The sequence below is a fragment of the Calonectris borealis genome, chromosome 1, assembly GCF_964195595.1.
Source record: "Calonectris borealis chromosome 1, bCalBor7.hap1.2, whole genome shotgun sequence".
NCBI classification, from domain to species: Eukaryota; Metazoa; Chordata; class Aves; order Procellariiformes; family Procellariidae; genus Calonectris; species Calonectris borealis.
In genome coordinates, this window is record NC_134312.1 from 216,897,120 (window position 1) to 216,912,772 (window position 15,653).

Consider the following 15,653-nt stretch of genomic DNA (forward strand, 5'->3'; position numbering starts at 1 on the left):
TTTTCTCCTGGCCAGACATGTCTTAGCTTTCAAAGTGAGACTGTAGCATCTTTGGGACACAGACTCTCTCTTCACTGGTGTCCATACGGAGTCTAGCACACAGGAGGACGTGACCTGTGTGTCATGGGGAAGGACGAGCAGGATTCACAGGTCCTGTAGCCCAGACTGGGGCACTGAGTAATCACCCAGCCTGTGCTCGGCATCAAAGGAAAAAAAGAGAAAAATAAGAAAAAAGAAGAGAATTACATGATTTACAGTGAAGCACTATCTCAAAGATGAAGAGAAGTTCAGAAAGATGTGCAGACCAGCATGACATTCAGACATGCTTCAATGCCACCTCTTTCTGCCACCTCCAGCCCGTCTGACTTTAGAGGTGCACAGACGTGCGTGGCTGCTTCCAGTAACATGAAGACAAAAGTCAACGCAGAATATCATCATCAGGACACAAGAGGATGTTCTGCCAGCATGGGGTGCCCAAGATTCCCAGTGGCACAGCTGGAGCATCAGGACATTTCCCAGCATCTCTGTGAAGCTGTAAAGTCTCTAGGGACCTATTCAGACTCTTTCCTTTGGTGTCTTGGTGTTTAGGTACTTATCATGTGTCCGGGGCTGAGAAAGCAATAACCAGTTCAGCCTATCTGTACCCATTGGGTTCAGTGGGTTAAGGTGGACACAAAGTTATGTTACGTGGTATGGTCTTAATACAGACCCGGAGTTCCAGCTAGGGCAATCACCAGGGTTTTTTTCTTTGTAACGTTCAAACCAAGTAAACAGAAGCAATGAGAAAGGCAAGTACAAGGAGAAATGGTAGGAGTTACTCCTGTTGTCCCCCTGCACCTTCTCCTCCCACTTTAAGGAGAAGGCTGCATGGTGCACTAGGATCGCCGTGCTCAGCACTAGGTCTGCCGGGGAGATGGCGACCTGCTTCGGTGGAAATGCAGAAAGATGAATTACTTAAGGTGAGTTAGGGAAGGAGAGAGAAGCATGTACCACCAGCAATACTTTGGGGAAAGGTTCTGGACAAAGGACTGTCCTCCCATCTCTTTAGGATTATAAGGTCACTAAAACGGGCCATGCCAATGTGACATGCTGGTTCTCAGCCTTTTTTCTGAAGTCTGAGAAAAACGATGCTTTTTGTTTGCTATTTTGTTATATGAAATGTCACTGGGGTGGCCTCCAGGTGACCACTGAAAGTTGAGACCCCCTCACAGCAGGTTCTGCAGAGTGAAGAGAGAGCCTCTCTCCTAAAGGCTGTGCAGTCTGGAAAGTGCCTTCAGATGCAAAGTTGCCATGGGCTACATAACAGTGCCGAGTATCACTATTTTGAACTACACCCCCATTTTATAAAACTTACTGATGTTGATATCTTTGGAAAATCTTTTTTGACTTGGCTGTTCTACCCTTGCCTCAGTGCCTAACAAATACGACCTATCATTATTCATTAGAAAACCTATAAAACACGAGGCTATATTATGAGAACAACTATGACAACAACAAAACTCATAGAAATCATCAGTATTATGTCACCCATTTCCCTATATCTCCTGTTGTCGTCTTCAGAGAAGACGACTGACCTGGGCATTTCTGACAGATTTTGCACAACAATTCTCTCCTGGATTTAATCCCACCATATCCTAACTCAGGAAGGATTTTTGGTTTTTTTGCGTGTGTGGCATTGCTACAACTCTAGAGCAGGGCCCAATGAGATGTTGCAATCCAAACAATTTGCAATCATGATATGCAGCGGAAGGAGTCCAGCTCTGGAATGAATGACTTTGGGTCATTTTGGGTTAGATCCCCCTCATTGGAATTCCAAGTCCAAACACCCCGAGACGCTGCAGAGGTAAGAAGGGTTGAAATTCAGCCCCATGCAAGGATTTGAATTTTGAAAGTCACGTCCATCTCTATCATAATCCTCTGGCTATTGAAATAATGTCATGGAAATGTGAGCGGAGTCGCAAAGCTAACGTCACAAAATCTTTAGCACACAGTATGCTACCCTATGACCAAATATCTAGCAAGAAAGGTTTGGGAAGCCATCAGAACCAGTCAGGAGATGAGATGCAACAGAAAAGACCTAAAAAAGGTGCCAAGAGCCTGTTTGGATGATCATGGCAAAGTTCAATATTAACTGTGTCATTGAAGGTTTGGATTTGAGCTCTGCCCTGAACAAGATCTAACCCCTCCCAAGAATGATGGCATTTCCAAGCAACCCAGAAATGCAATCCAGGAGTCTCTCTTCGCACATGACCTGTCAGTTTCCTGCCCCAAAAAGGGCAAAACAACGCCAGATTTGCAGTTGCTTGCACGAATAATGTCCCACTAAGCCAATGGTGGCACCACGATAAACAACAGCCAAATCCCACAGATGATCCATCTGAAGTTAATTAAAATGATTCAGATATCGGAAAAAGTCCTCAAAACTTTGGCTCGGGCTGGTTCTGATTTTATCCAAACCAAACTCCCATCATTACAAAGCTCTTCTGAGTTGAGTCCTAGAAATAAATGACACACCTGTATCTATTCAACAAGCCGTAAAAATGCTCTCCGTCACATCAGTCACTTGAAATGGATCCTCTATAGATAGTGCAGGAAGAGGAATAAACCGACAAGAGCAAAGCACAATCTTTGCCAAGGAGAGGTGAATATACAACAGAGGAACTCATGTATTCATTTTACCTTTGGTGTGGGTGTGGGCGACTGGCCAAAAGTGCTGGATGCATAGCCACAGAGAAACTACATGAAGCACAAGTGAAAAAAAAAAACAAAACAAACAGAGACAGAGAAGAGCAAATAGTGAAAAGAAGGAATAACCGAAATGGGAGCCCGACATTATTAGTCTTGGAGGTCCAGCTGTTAAAATATCTCACAAACAAAATGCGTTAATTCTTAGATTTTTGTCTATTCCCCTCCTGGCTTTTCCCCTTTGTCCCTGCATTCACATCCCCGAAGCTGAGGGAACAGGCACTGTCCAGCTCTTGCTTCTGGGAAACAACTCTTCTACATCTTTTAATCTCAATCGTTATACGTCCAGTTTAAGCCACCCCCACGCCATTCCCTCACACATCCCTGCTCTCCTGTGACCAGTGCTCTCAATAGACAGCGGTTGGGAAGATGCCAGGGAAAAACACATTTTCACAAACATGCTAAAGAAATCTCTCCCTTCCTCCCTAATTTTAATCCAACTAATCAGATAGATAGTTTCTACAGAATTGAAATTTTTGCCGAGGGGAAAGCCCCCTATTTGTTTTTCCCTTCACCGTTTTCCATCCCCCATTGCTCCTTCTAGCTGTTCCTCAGGCAAGCAGTGCTGTCAGACCGTACTGGCTGATTCCTCAGAGGAACGGCGTACAATTCCCACTGAATCCATCATTTCACCTGGCACTGCTCAAAGCAATGTTCTGATTCAGCAAACACATGCAGATAGACCTCCTCCGTGATGGGCATGCATAAATCAGGCTCCACAGCCCCGTGTGCTCCAGCAACACCCAGTTCACCACACAGGTTTATTTGTGCACAAATATCAGGCCTTTCAGGGACCAAACAGTTACTACAATATTCAAATATACACTCTCGACTAGTTTTCAGACTTCTCTGATCTGTGGCTTTCTCAAGTTTCTGGCATATAAGGATCCCGTTTGAAAGACTGAATGTAAAGCAGATATGGACTTGATCTTCATTGACTTACAAAATCCCACAAACGCATCGATAAGCTCCTGAGGACCAAAGGTTGGAAGCTGTTGAGCAAAATGCCTCATTATTTGATTTAGCCCTTAGCAAAGCAGCCACTTGACTCTTTTTAAGGGAAGATGTTAGATTTGATTGGCCTGGCCTGAGTGTCCCTGGAAGATTTCTCCATGGATTGCCTCACTGATGCTCGGGGAAGGTGTCCACACTTCCAAGAAGAACCTTTGCCCCAGCTCTTTGCTACATGCAGTCAATTCCCATGACCCATGCTCACCTGCTCCTTCTTTTGGGGAATGTGTTTTAAGAAAGGGGCTGCAAAGATTATTGAATTTTGGTGGAAAGCAATGGCAAAATCATCTCAGCCCCATGTTGGATCCTGCTTGTCTGAGCAGTTTTGTTTGCGTGGTGTTTAGGGGATTTGTGCTCTCCCAGTTCACACCAACGTTGTGTGTGATTAGGGGAGCCGGTACACAATGTTTGTTCCTCTTCCAGTTCCATGCCAGTCAGGTTACTAATCTCTCATTCAAATAAGAAAAGCAGAGATCATTAAAGTATCAAAGCACAGGGACCATCACTCGGCATAGATTCTGAAGATGTTTAATGGAACTATAAAAGAAAAGGTTTATTTCACAAAAAGTGCTCTGATACTTTAAAAGGTCTCAGCTCTAGACATCTCAATTTTGCTGTCATATACTTCCAGCATCTTTTAAAGATGCTTGGTAGGTGTTCTCGTGAAGAATTCTGCATGACTGTGTAAACCTGAGAGCTCCCTCTCATCAGTTCCCCAGAGTGCATCTCTGCTCTGCCCAAACAAGCAAGAAATCACTTCCAAGGTGAACTGCAAAGCTTGCACCGAAAATAAAAAGTAGTGAGGAACAAGCAATAAAAAGCAGAGTAAATGGCAGCACTGGTGCTAAGGGAGTTAGTGTCTCGTTCCCCAGGAGTATCCACATCTGGGGATAGCTCTGAACCCACTGGGAGTTTTATGCCAATTGGTAGCTGAATTGGGGCTGATAAATGTTTATCTTCTTCCTAATGAAGTCAAAAGGAGATTGATCATTCATTTCAGCGGGAGGAAAACCGAGTGGCTAAGGGTTGTGAACAAGGCTTGCAAAAGTGTCTGTAGCCTATTTAAAGAAATTTCTTGGGAATTTAAACATTTCTTTCCCTTAGCAGGCAAAGGAATTCAGCACTTATATCTGTTCGGCACTCCTGAAAGTCCCTAAATCCCTGGGACCATCAGTGGCATTGGCTGGCATTTGGAAACAGGACCCCACTTTCTAAAAAACTTGGTTGCTTTGGAAATTTTTATCCCCAGCCTCTGCAGTCCCATGGCTTTGCCTAGGGAAAGACTGGAGGATTGGCCATACTGACCTATCTGTGGACTGACCTATCTGTGTAGACTTTCAGGTTCTGCAAGGCTGGTATTTTAAAACAGTTTCTACTTTAATTTTGGGAACAGGGCTGATGATGTCTTAGTAGTGAAATGTAGATGTTCAACTTACTCAAGAAAACATCATGTATTTGTGTTATTAATCGTGAAATAGTCACTGATCTCAGCATTTAAGCTGGTATCCTAGTAATAAATGCTCAAATGGGGTGGGAACAGTTAAAGCAATAACTATGTCTTTCTCCAAAGCTTCAGCACACATGGTCTTCTCCCACACTGAGCATGGAGTATGCACATACCCTCCTGGAGGACTGGGATCTGGAAAGGGGAGCTTTCAAGTTCAGCTTTCGTAACCGGTGTCCCCTCTCTCTGCTGCCCTAACAGTAAACCCCAACTGTTAGCTGGTCCCTCCCAGTCCTGCTGCGGTGCTTAAGGGCCAGCCAGATTGTCCCTTCCTTCTGTTCTGGTCTACAAGTATTTGGTTTTCCCTTCTCACTCTATTATACACAGATCCGGACTACTCAACTGGAGGGGCTAGCTCTTTCTCTCTCAGATTTCTACAGTCGCGAACTTTATTGTTCCCATCCGTATCCCTACACAATTAGGAGAGGAGCAATCACAGCACAAAGTAGCATTTGACGAACTGAATGCAGTGACCTGGGGATGTGAGCATAGATGTACCCATGACACCTCATGAACGCTTTCTGATGGCTGGCTCACACTAACAGGTTTGAAACACCTCAAACCACGTCAGAGCAATATGACTCTTTGCACATCTTCTGCCCCTTCCAGGAACAACCCCCCGAATAAAGGTCTTCTCTCGCCTGCATTACCATTGCCACATCTGCTTGGAAGATCTGCTTGATGAATTTGTTTTTCGAGGAGTGCACCAGCTGAATGATGTCTCCATGCAGCGTGTCCCTGTTTTTCTCCAAGAAACCTAGAGGAATAACAGGACAACACATAGAGAGATGACACAGTGCAACATGGCCAGGATGTGCCCTGCAAGCAGCCTCTGGGTTGCTGGACTACTGGCTGTTCTTGGAGAGGTGATGGAGGTTAATGAGTTGGGCAGAGAAAGGGGGACCAAGAGAAGGAAGACAGAGGCGCATCTTGAGACTGGATCAAGGATGCATATGGTGCAAAGAACTGCAATTCTGTCATGGGCACCAACATCTGCAGCTCATGGGCACCACTGAAGAGCCAAGTCAAAGGAGTACGCTGACACTACTATGGGCTACCATCCTGCTCTGCTCCAACGCAGCAGCAGCTCACCTTCCCCCAAGCATCCCCTCACACCCGCAGTACCCCAGGAGCTGCCCCGTACCTTTTGTTTCGTAGTAAACAATTCCAGCAAAGTGGTTAATACCAAACTGGGTTTCATAGTTATTTTTCGGAGGAATATAGTTGGTGTTAAGCTTGTGCTGGGAGTTCAGCTTGTGTAACATGGTGGCATCTGTACCCTGTGCATGCAGGAAAAGATTTTACGTTTAACCAGGGTTTGTCCCATTAAAATAATTTTCCAATCCATAATGCATTTCTTTTTTGTCTCGGGTGACAATGTGTATTTATTTTGAGAAGAGATGTGTTGGAGGGGGTATTTCAAATGCAGGAATTAAAGAAATGGATTAAATATCACTGATATGTTGTGCTATATTCAAGATAGTGCTCCAAGGGAAGTATATTTAATATTATTTTCTCTTAAACTTTGTCAAAGGCTATTCTTGAGCCTCTTACAGGCATATTCTTCCACCAGAAATGGTAACTTGTTTTAAGCATGGTTGTGGTACTCATGGAAGAAAATGTGACAGAACAATAAAAGCTATGAATAGGTAACCCACTGGCAAATGCCTGTTTGGGGCTGATCAGCCCTCTCACAGGGTGCCAGCATGCAAAGTGCAAAGGGGGTAAAAACAGGAGAGTCACTGGCAGCAGGGCTGAGCCCAGAACACACCTTGGGGAACTTGCTCTCCTCGTCAATGAGGGAGATGATGTTCATGGGTTTGATGGCAATCATGTCCAAGGCATCCTGGTTATCAGTGAACTCGATGTGCTGCCAGTTGATGTTCTCCAAGTTGTACTCTTCCTGCTCTAATTTGAAGACATGGCGCACGAAGAACTGCTGCAGGTTTTCATTTGCAAAGTTAATGCAAAGCTGCTCAAAACTGTGGAGGGAAGGTCAAGGGAAGGCCACTTTAGATCCACCATGATCTGTCTTTCTCCATCTCTCTCCATGCTTGAAGCAAAACTCTCAGACCACATCAACCACTCAGTAAGGTTGCTGTTGGCTGAGAATTTCCTTATTGGTTCAGATAATCAGTTTTTCTCCCCCTAAAAAATGTTATAGCCATTATACGTGTGTAGCCTAAACCAATCAGCTTAGGAAATATGTTGTCTGCCAATCAGTTTAGGAAATATGTTGTCTGCTGCAACATAAAAGTGATTAGCTCTGATAACCTCTCATACAGAAAGAGGCTTGGCCCAGCCCAGTCCTGTTCATCTCAGGAGAGCTGAAGGGACTGCAAGACCTTGAGCTTGGGGTGGTGAAGGAGGGTTAAGTCCTGGTTCTCCTTTTGTAGGCTCCATACCTGTTCACAGTGAAGTTCTCAAAGCCAAAGATGTCAAGGAGGCCGATGGATCTCCTGACACTTTTGAGTTCCTGGGAAGGAGGTCTGTAAATTGCAGCATTGATCTTCTCCACGATCCACACAAAAAGGCGCCCATAAATTCCCTGCAATATCCCAAAGATGGAGGTCACTGAGACAGGGTAGCAGCTCGTCCTGCTAGTCCACGGCACCACTTCAGTCGTGATGGCACAGGCTCCCCCTAAAGAATGGCCAGCAACTGGACAGTCCCTGAGGACATGCTCACCAACATTTATGACAGACTCTTGGCATGGTTTAAAGCTTCAAGAGCCGTTATGTAGATCAAGGAAAACAGACCTGAAAGCCTAGATAACCAAAAGCAAAATCCCAAATTTTGGATCCTAGATTTTGGATCTATGGGCTCGCTGTAAAGCCAGACAGTCCTTTCCTTGGTTTCTAAGCATCTCTCTCTACAGATCAGCAGAGCTATGTTACGCTGCTAGACAAGCCAAGGACACCTTGCCTGGACAAGGTGCTGACTTAAAGGTTGCAGCACTGGCTGAACAGTTTGCTGATTTAATGAAGCAGCTATTGCAGCTTCAGTAATTCCAGAACTGCATGTTTTACAGTGTTATTCATTTATTTTGTATGAGCTACAGCAGTACTACCAGGAGGGGGGCCTGATCCAAAGGCCTATCACCACTAGAGAAGTCACTGTCTGGATCTGCAGACCAGTTAGGTGTCAAGTCAGCTAGCCTTATCTACCAGTCCCCCACAGATAGAGTGGAGAGCCCAAGTTGGCCAGAGTACCCACCAAAGACCAGAGCCACATTTGCAGCGGGCCACCGATGCTTGTTTTGCAACCTTACATGGGGCTACAAACAGCACAGCAGTGATGCACACCCATCTCATCAACCTTCATCACCCCAAAGCCTCAGGTGATGCTCTCTGTAAGTGCTCTGGCAGCTGCTGAATTGCTCTCTCCCTGTTCCTGTGACATTCAGCTTTATTTACTGCTGCAGACGTGCCTAAATCCTGAAATTCAGGTGTGAGTGTTACAGGTGTTGATAGAGCTGCTCTGATTTAGAGCAGCTGAGGATCTGACCCTGAGGCTTAAGCTGGGGCTTTTTCCTGAAGTTGAGGTGAAGTCATTTCAGAATGCTGGCTCCTTCCACAGGTCACCTTTCTTTGACAGTCTCAAGTCCAGATTGCAAATCCCCTGAAGACCAGGCTATCTGGACTCCTTCCATCTCAACTCTTTGTGCGTCCCAGTAAGAACATAATTTCAAGGTCATCCACCGAACTGAGCTCACATGGGCACCAAGCAAAACACTTTTCCTGGGCAGTGGATGCTCTGGTCTCAAAACTGGCAGATTTCTTCAGTTTATCAAGAAGAGCAGAAAGGAATGCCCTAAGACTTACCTTTACAAAAGCGTCCCTCACATCCAGCGCTTGTTCCATGCTGAGAGGGGTGGAGACGGTCTCACCCCTGGTGATTATAGTCCGGCTGGTAAGGCAGTTCATCACGTCCTGAGGGTCAACCTGGCAAAGACACCACCAAACACAGCTATTGACTTTACAACACAAGGTGTCCTTACAATGGCCTGGGCTACTGGCTTGAATGTGCATGGCCAAAAAGGGACACTGCAGCCCCCTACGGCTGGAGATAATTGACTTTTCTTAGCTGTAGAGGGCAAATATCTCAAATGATGTCATAAGCATTTTCAGAGAGAGTAATTAACATATTTATATAGTGTTTTACTATGGAAAGTGCTTTTGTGACTTAGTGTGAGATGTTAACGAGGTGTGGGGAGAGAAGATGAAAAAGCAAAGCCTGCAAAGCTTTATCCTACCATCGTTAATGTAGCTTTGCATCCCCTTGACCCTTTTTCATACTTCTACTGTGTGCAGTTTTGGGCCCCTCACTACAAGAAGGACATGGAGGTGCTGGAGCGTGTCCAGAGAAGGGCAACAAAGCTGGTGAAGGGCCTGGAGCACAAGTCTGATGGGGAGCGGCTGAGGGAACTGGGGTTGTTTAGCCTGGAGAAGAGGAGGGTGAGGGGAGACCTCATCGCGCTCTACAACTACCTGAAAGGAGGTTGTAGCAAGGTGGGGGTTGGTCTCTTCTCCCAAGTAACAAGCGATAGGACGAGAGGAAATGGCCTCAAGTTGCGCCAAGGGAGGTTTAGATTGGACATTAGGAAAAATTTCTTTCCTGAAAGAGTGGTCAGGCCTTGGAACAGGCTGCCCAGGGAAGTGGTTGAGTCCCCACCCCTGGAAGTACTTAAAAGACGTGTAGATGAGGCGCTTAGGGACATGGTGTAGTGGGCATGGTGGTGTTGGGTTGACGGTTGGACTCGATGATCTTAGAGGTCTTTTCCAACCTTAATGATTCTATGATTCTATGATTCTGAGATCAAGCCAAGGAAACATCCACCCCCTAAAGTACATGAAAACAGCCTGCAGGCAGCTGTGGATCACACTCTGGGATCAGCGGTGCCTATAGAGATGAGATGGTGTTCCTGAGGGAGCCCTGTTACCTGCTGGGGAAGCCACAGAAGAATGCTCCAGCCACTGGATGGATGGTTTGGGTGAGGGTCATCTCACCTCACTTCAGATACACACAGTATAGGTGACATCTCTGCCTCAGCTACTGTAATGAACTCTCTTTACATCAATTAGGGAAACACTCTATGTTAGTGACTGAACTACTTTGGATGTCCTTTTTAGGATGACGTGCCACCAAAGTGTCTGTTTCTCTCCACTGGTGTGAAGGGAGCTCAGATACCCGTCTCAGGTGGAGACACCCACCTTCACGCTGCCAGTGTAGAGCAAAGTGTGGCTTACCTGGGCCTCTTCAGCCTCCTAGAGCTGGTGGTACCAGGAGAGCCTGGCTGAAATGAAGCTTTGCCACAAAACTAGAAATATGGGAACAAGTCAGAAAGGGGACGGCAGCACCACTGACCTCCAGCAACGATGCCGCAGTGATTAGTGATGCCGACTGAACAACCTCGCAGGCATCCAGGTTGTCATAGGTCCGAGCTGGGGGAAGAAAGGCAGAGGGAAAACCATCAGCGAGGGACGTGGCTCTATAGAAGGTGGATGGGATGAGGGAAAGGCTCTTTCTCCACTGCCTCCGTGTGATGGCCAGGCAAAATCTGGCCGTCAGAAGGGAGAGGAAAGTTCATGCAGCTGCTGGAGTCCTGCTGCTGGCTGCAAAGGACCTGTGCTCTGCTCTGCCAGCCACCCTAAATGACTGATGAGGTAAAAACCTTTCTAGCATGTCAGTGCTTTAGGCTTCTGTCTTCCAAAGAGACTTTTTAAATCACGGTGTCATTTCTGATAGCAGGGAGGTTTGGTACCTTTACAAAGGCATATCCAATCACACATCCTCTTCTCAAACACTCCGGTAGTCTCTCCTTGCCAAGCCTGAGTCTACTGAATGGCCTGTGGCCATATTCGACCTCCCTACATTCAGAAAAGATGGATGGCACTGAGCATACTGGAGTCTGGCAGCCCTGCAGAGTGGGCAGGTGGACTTATTCCTCCTTTCTTGTCCTTACACGCCACAATAAGCACCTGAGTCCCTGGCATGGCACCACGGCAGGTGGTCTGGATACAGCCCTCTGTCCCTAAGCTTGGCTCCCTCTCACCATGCAGAATAAAGAGTAGAAGTGCGCTGGACCACGTATTTTGTCCTTTTACCTTCGTACTGCAGGTTCCCCATGTGCAGGATGGCAGCCAGCAGCTTGGAGATCTCCCAGTTCTCTGTGTCGGTGAACATAAGGACCTTCATTGCGGAGCGGATGTTGGCATACTCCTTGCTATCATCTCTGCCATCGCAGGTTGTGCAGTTACCCTGGGGAGGCGAAGAGGTCGCACAGTGCATGGGGTAAAGCAGAGAGCATCTGGGTGTAACCCTAAGCCACCCAGGGCTTCGCCCTAAATCAGTAGACATTTTGTTTAAGGGATGAATAAGCAAAAGATGATGTTGAACCTGTAGATCTGGCTCTGCGCTTTAATGCATACTATGATTTGGTGCTCAGCCTTGTGACCTGCATGTACCCTGCTGTCCCCAGCTACCCTGTGTCTGGCTGCAATCAGCAGAGGAGAAAAACCTCCCTGAGATGGAGATAAAGAGCAAGAAGGAAATGTGCCGGAGGGTCCCACCGACCCAGCAAGAAAGCTGGGTCCCAGCCTTGCTGACGATGGGCCAGCATTAATTACACCTGCTTCTACCAGCTCCTCTGGATGGTGACACTGGTGTATAGGGAGTGGGGCTGGAGATTGCTGGCTCGGTCAGACACATGGAGCAGACAGCTCAGCACCACAAGAAGGCCAATGGTATCCTGGCCTGTATCAGAACTAGTGTGGCCAGCAGGAGCAGGGAGGTGATCGTGCCCCTGTACTCGGCACTGGTGGGGCCGCACCTCAAATACTGTGTTCAGTTTTGGGCCCCTCACTACAAGAAGGACATGGAGGTGCTGGAGCGTGTCCAGAGAAGGACAACGAAGCTGGTGAAGGGCCTGGAGCACAAGTCTGATGAGGAGCGGCTGAGGGAACTGGGGGTGTTTAGCCTGGAGAAGAGGAGGCTGAGGGGAGACCTCATCGCGCTCTACAACTACCTGAAAGGAGGTTGTAGTGAGGTGGGGGTTGGTCTCTTCTGCCAAGTAACAAGTGATAGGACAAGAGGAAATGGCCTCAAGTTGCGCCAAGGGAGGTTTAGATTGGATATTAGGAGAAATTTCTTTAGTGAAAGAGTGGTCAGGCCTTGGAACAGGCTGCCCAGGGAAGTGGTTGAGTCACCATCCCTGGAGGTATTTAAAAGACATGTAGATGAGGCGCTTAGGGACATGGTGTAGTGGGCATGGTGTGTTGGGTTGACGGTTGGACTCGATGATCTTAGAGGTCTTTTCCAACCTTAATGATTCTATGATTCTATGATTCGATAATGTGCCATCCAGCCATGTGCTTCCCCCCATCCATCGCTGCTGCAAGAGCATCGGGTCATATCTAACACCCTGGTTATTTCCAAACAAGTGGCCTGGGCACCAAACACCAAAACCATCCAAGCTTGTGTCCTGCTCCACAGGAAGAGTGGAAATAACCTGGTCTATGCACAGGGATTAAGGGTTTGCACTAAGACTGTGAGGGTTGCAGTGGTGGGACAAAGAAGTCCCAGAAACCCTGTGGCTAAGACTTGGGAAGGTCATAACCAGCAAAGCAGCTCTTGGCTGTGGAGAAAGCACCTCTTTCTTCTTTCTCCCTTGCTAACAAGCTCTCACCACATCACCCCACCAAACCTCTGCTTCACCGCGCTCTCACCATCGCAAGGTAGTTGTAGTCAGTGGCTTTCCCAAGACCCAGCTTCTTCTTCTGCTCCATCGTCATTCCTCTCAGCATGCAGTAAAACACGTGGTAATTCCTCTCGTCCTGGGCCTGCAGCAGAAGAGCAAGCGTCAGCTCTGCGAGGAGAACGGCACCGCAAACGTCGACTGACCGAGTGCCCGCTCCCACGCCTTGCAGATACATCTCCTTACCTGCCTGCAGACCCGGGACTTCTCCAGCAGGTACTGCTCAATCTTCGCCCCCTCGATGGCTCCCCTTTTGTTGAAATGGATGTCGATGTACTTCCCGAATCGGCTGGAGTTGTCGTTACGGATGGTCTTGGCGTTCCCGAAAGCTGTGGGGAAGAATTGCAGTGGGTTACAGAGGACCTGATGCCAGGGAGGATCATGGATCTGGTCTCATGGGCAAAAAAAATAATCAAAAGAGCAAGGCTGAGAGGGTAAAAAGCAGCCCCAAAACCTTTCCCTTAAGTTTGCCTGGCTCAATTTCATCTCAGCGTGGGGAAACAGGATATACCGCAGGTGACTGTCCTTGGAAATACGGAGAGGAGCACGGAGAAGGAGGCACGGGAACGGGGTGACCTTATCCGGGAAGAAGGGCTAGGACAGCAGGATTTTGGCAGCAGCTGATGAAATACAAGAGGGTTGAGCAAGGCTGGCAGGAGGATGCTGCAGTGTGCGAGGTGACGCTGTCCGGGAAATGACAGAGCTGGTGGTGAGTGATTTGGTGACTGAGAGGGAAAGTAAAGAGCTCATCCTTTAGGGAAATACAGAGGGACTAAGTCAACCTCCGGCAGGAGACTTGTCCCTGCAAACAGACTGTGTGCAGAGAAAGGTACCCATGTCCATCCTCTGTGTGGGTGTGGACCGCTGGCATGAGCGCCCTGGCCAGCATGCCCTGGCTCCAGGATTCTGGCAGGTGATGGAGATGTGTTTGAAATACAGAGCCTCTCTTCCCCTCGATTCGAGCAGCGATGAAGCGCATGTTCAAAAACACCCTGTGTGCATGCCATGCACCGTGATGCTTTACAACGCCAGTGGTCAGGCAGCCCTGCGGTGCCCTGAGAACCTCGTTGCATCTTCGTGCCACGGCTGAAGGAAGCTCCGGTGGAGCACAGAGAAGGAAAGCTCAGCCAGTGACTTTCTTGTCTGCTCTGCCAATATTATTCACGGAAAGCAGTTAGGATATTCACACTTCCATTGATTTCTAGGAGGCTATTTACCAAGAAAAACACTGCTCTCTGTGAGTAGCAGGAGACGTAAAAATAACGTTATTCTTTAAGGAAAATGCTATTTTTCTGCATAAGTGTGAAAGGATCATCTGGCGTCATGTTGGGGCCAGAGGGTCAGGTCACCTATTTAATTTACAGACATCCAATTAAAACAGTGGGGCTGATTACAGTAACAGCTTGCCAATGTACCTATTAAGGCCACGAGCCAATTCTCGTTATCTGGTTCTTTCTTGAACTGCTTTTATTTCTTTTTCTGCGTTCTGCTGCCATTCACTGATCTTGGAAGGAAAAGGTGGGGTTTACTATTGTGTATAGCCAGCACAAGGTGTTCAGTCTGTGAATCTCTGGTCAAATTAATCTCCTGTTTTGCTGAACCAGCAAAGAATAGGAATAGGGTTTTTGCAATTATGGTCAAATAAAACAAAAAAAAAATAGTTAGTTGAACATGCAGCATTTACAGGATATTGGTGCTCTGCATACAGTTATAATTCCAGCACTGGAGGAGGTGGTGAGATTTTTCAAAAGAGCTTTGTGTATTTGGTGATCAGCATTTTTTAAATCCCAGATTACACAGAGAATTAAGTAAAATTCAGGTTTCTGTTTTGAAATTCTGAAAAAAATAAAAGTCCTGATTTAACTGGAAAAACCACATTTTTCAATTTTAAGTGAATAAAAAAATTGTAAAATATTTCAGGTCAGCTGAAATGTTTCGCTTTCAACAATAGTTGTCAAAAATATTAATGGAAAATTTGAGAGCCCAAATCAGAGAATATTTGTCTTGTGAAAAATAAATTCAAATGGAAAGAAACCAAATATGCTGTTTAACAAATGTTTACATCATTGCTTTTGATTTTTTTTTAAATTTGTCACTTTTTGAAACTCAAAATAGAACAAAGTGACTTACATTTGGCCACATTTTGTGGTTCCTGAATCTGACTATTTTTGCCAACAAAAAAATGCCTCCATCATCTGAGGTCTCACCTTCCAAGATGGGATTTGCCTCCAGGACCTGCTGCTCAATCCAGGAGTGCTGACCACTGATGGCTGCCAGGAACTGCAGAATCAGTTTTGTGCTTTCTGTCTTCCCTGCTCCGGATTCACCACTGCAAAGACAACAGGAATCGAGGTCCGTGAAAGCCCTGCTGCATGCCTGCTAATGTCCCTCTCTCTCTCTCCAAAGGGACTGATGTCTTTGTGCCTATTCTGCTAGAGCAAGTGACGAGGCCACTAAGGATGGATTTCCAGCATCTCAAGGACTGGTTGTAGGAGAAATGGTAGGACACAATACCAGACAGCTTCCAGCCAAGATCCAGATTTGTTTTCCAGCCCATTTGGCCCAAGCTGTTGCTTGAGTTTGGGTCTCTCCAGCAAATACCATAATTCAATCAGCACTAAGAAGGTCAGGAAGCAC

General features: G+C 46.7%; 1 protein-coding gene across 6 annotated transcripts in view; it reads right to left on the bottom strand.

Annotated features, from left to right (window-relative positions):
- The window catches only part of MYO7A (myosin VIIA), a 65,976-nt gene that overhangs the window by 42,166 nt on the left and 8,157 nt on the right, over window positions 1-15,653 (bottom strand). For 3 of the 6 annotated variants that reach the window (XM_075140288.1, XM_075140287.1, XM_075140285.1), the window contains 10 exons: window positions 15,224-15,345; window positions 13,203-13,345; window positions 12,988-13,101; window positions 11,368-11,521; window positions 10,628-10,704; window positions 9,085-9,204; window positions 7,666-7,808; window positions 7,032-7,242; window positions 6,405-6,540; window positions 5,911-6,017 (listed from right to left, as the gene is read on the bottom strand). In XM_075140288.1, coding sequence (XP_074996389.1) covers window positions 5,911-6,017; window positions 6,405-6,540; window positions 7,032-7,242; window positions 7,666-7,808; window positions 9,085-9,204; window positions 10,628-10,704; window positions 11,368-11,521; window positions 12,988-13,101; window positions 13,203-13,345; window positions 15,224-15,345 — 1,327 coding nt within the window. Of the gene's footprint in view, window positions 1-2,679; window positions 2,737-5,910; window positions 6,018-6,404; window positions 6,541-7,031; window positions 7,243-7,665; window positions 7,809-9,084; window positions 9,205-10,612; window positions 10,705-11,367; window positions 11,522-12,987; window positions 13,102-13,202; window positions 13,346-15,223; window positions 15,346-15,653 lie in introns of all 6 variants that reach the window. The other 3 variants (XM_075140283.1, XM_075140286.1, XM_075140284.1) reach the window with 2 other exon arrangements.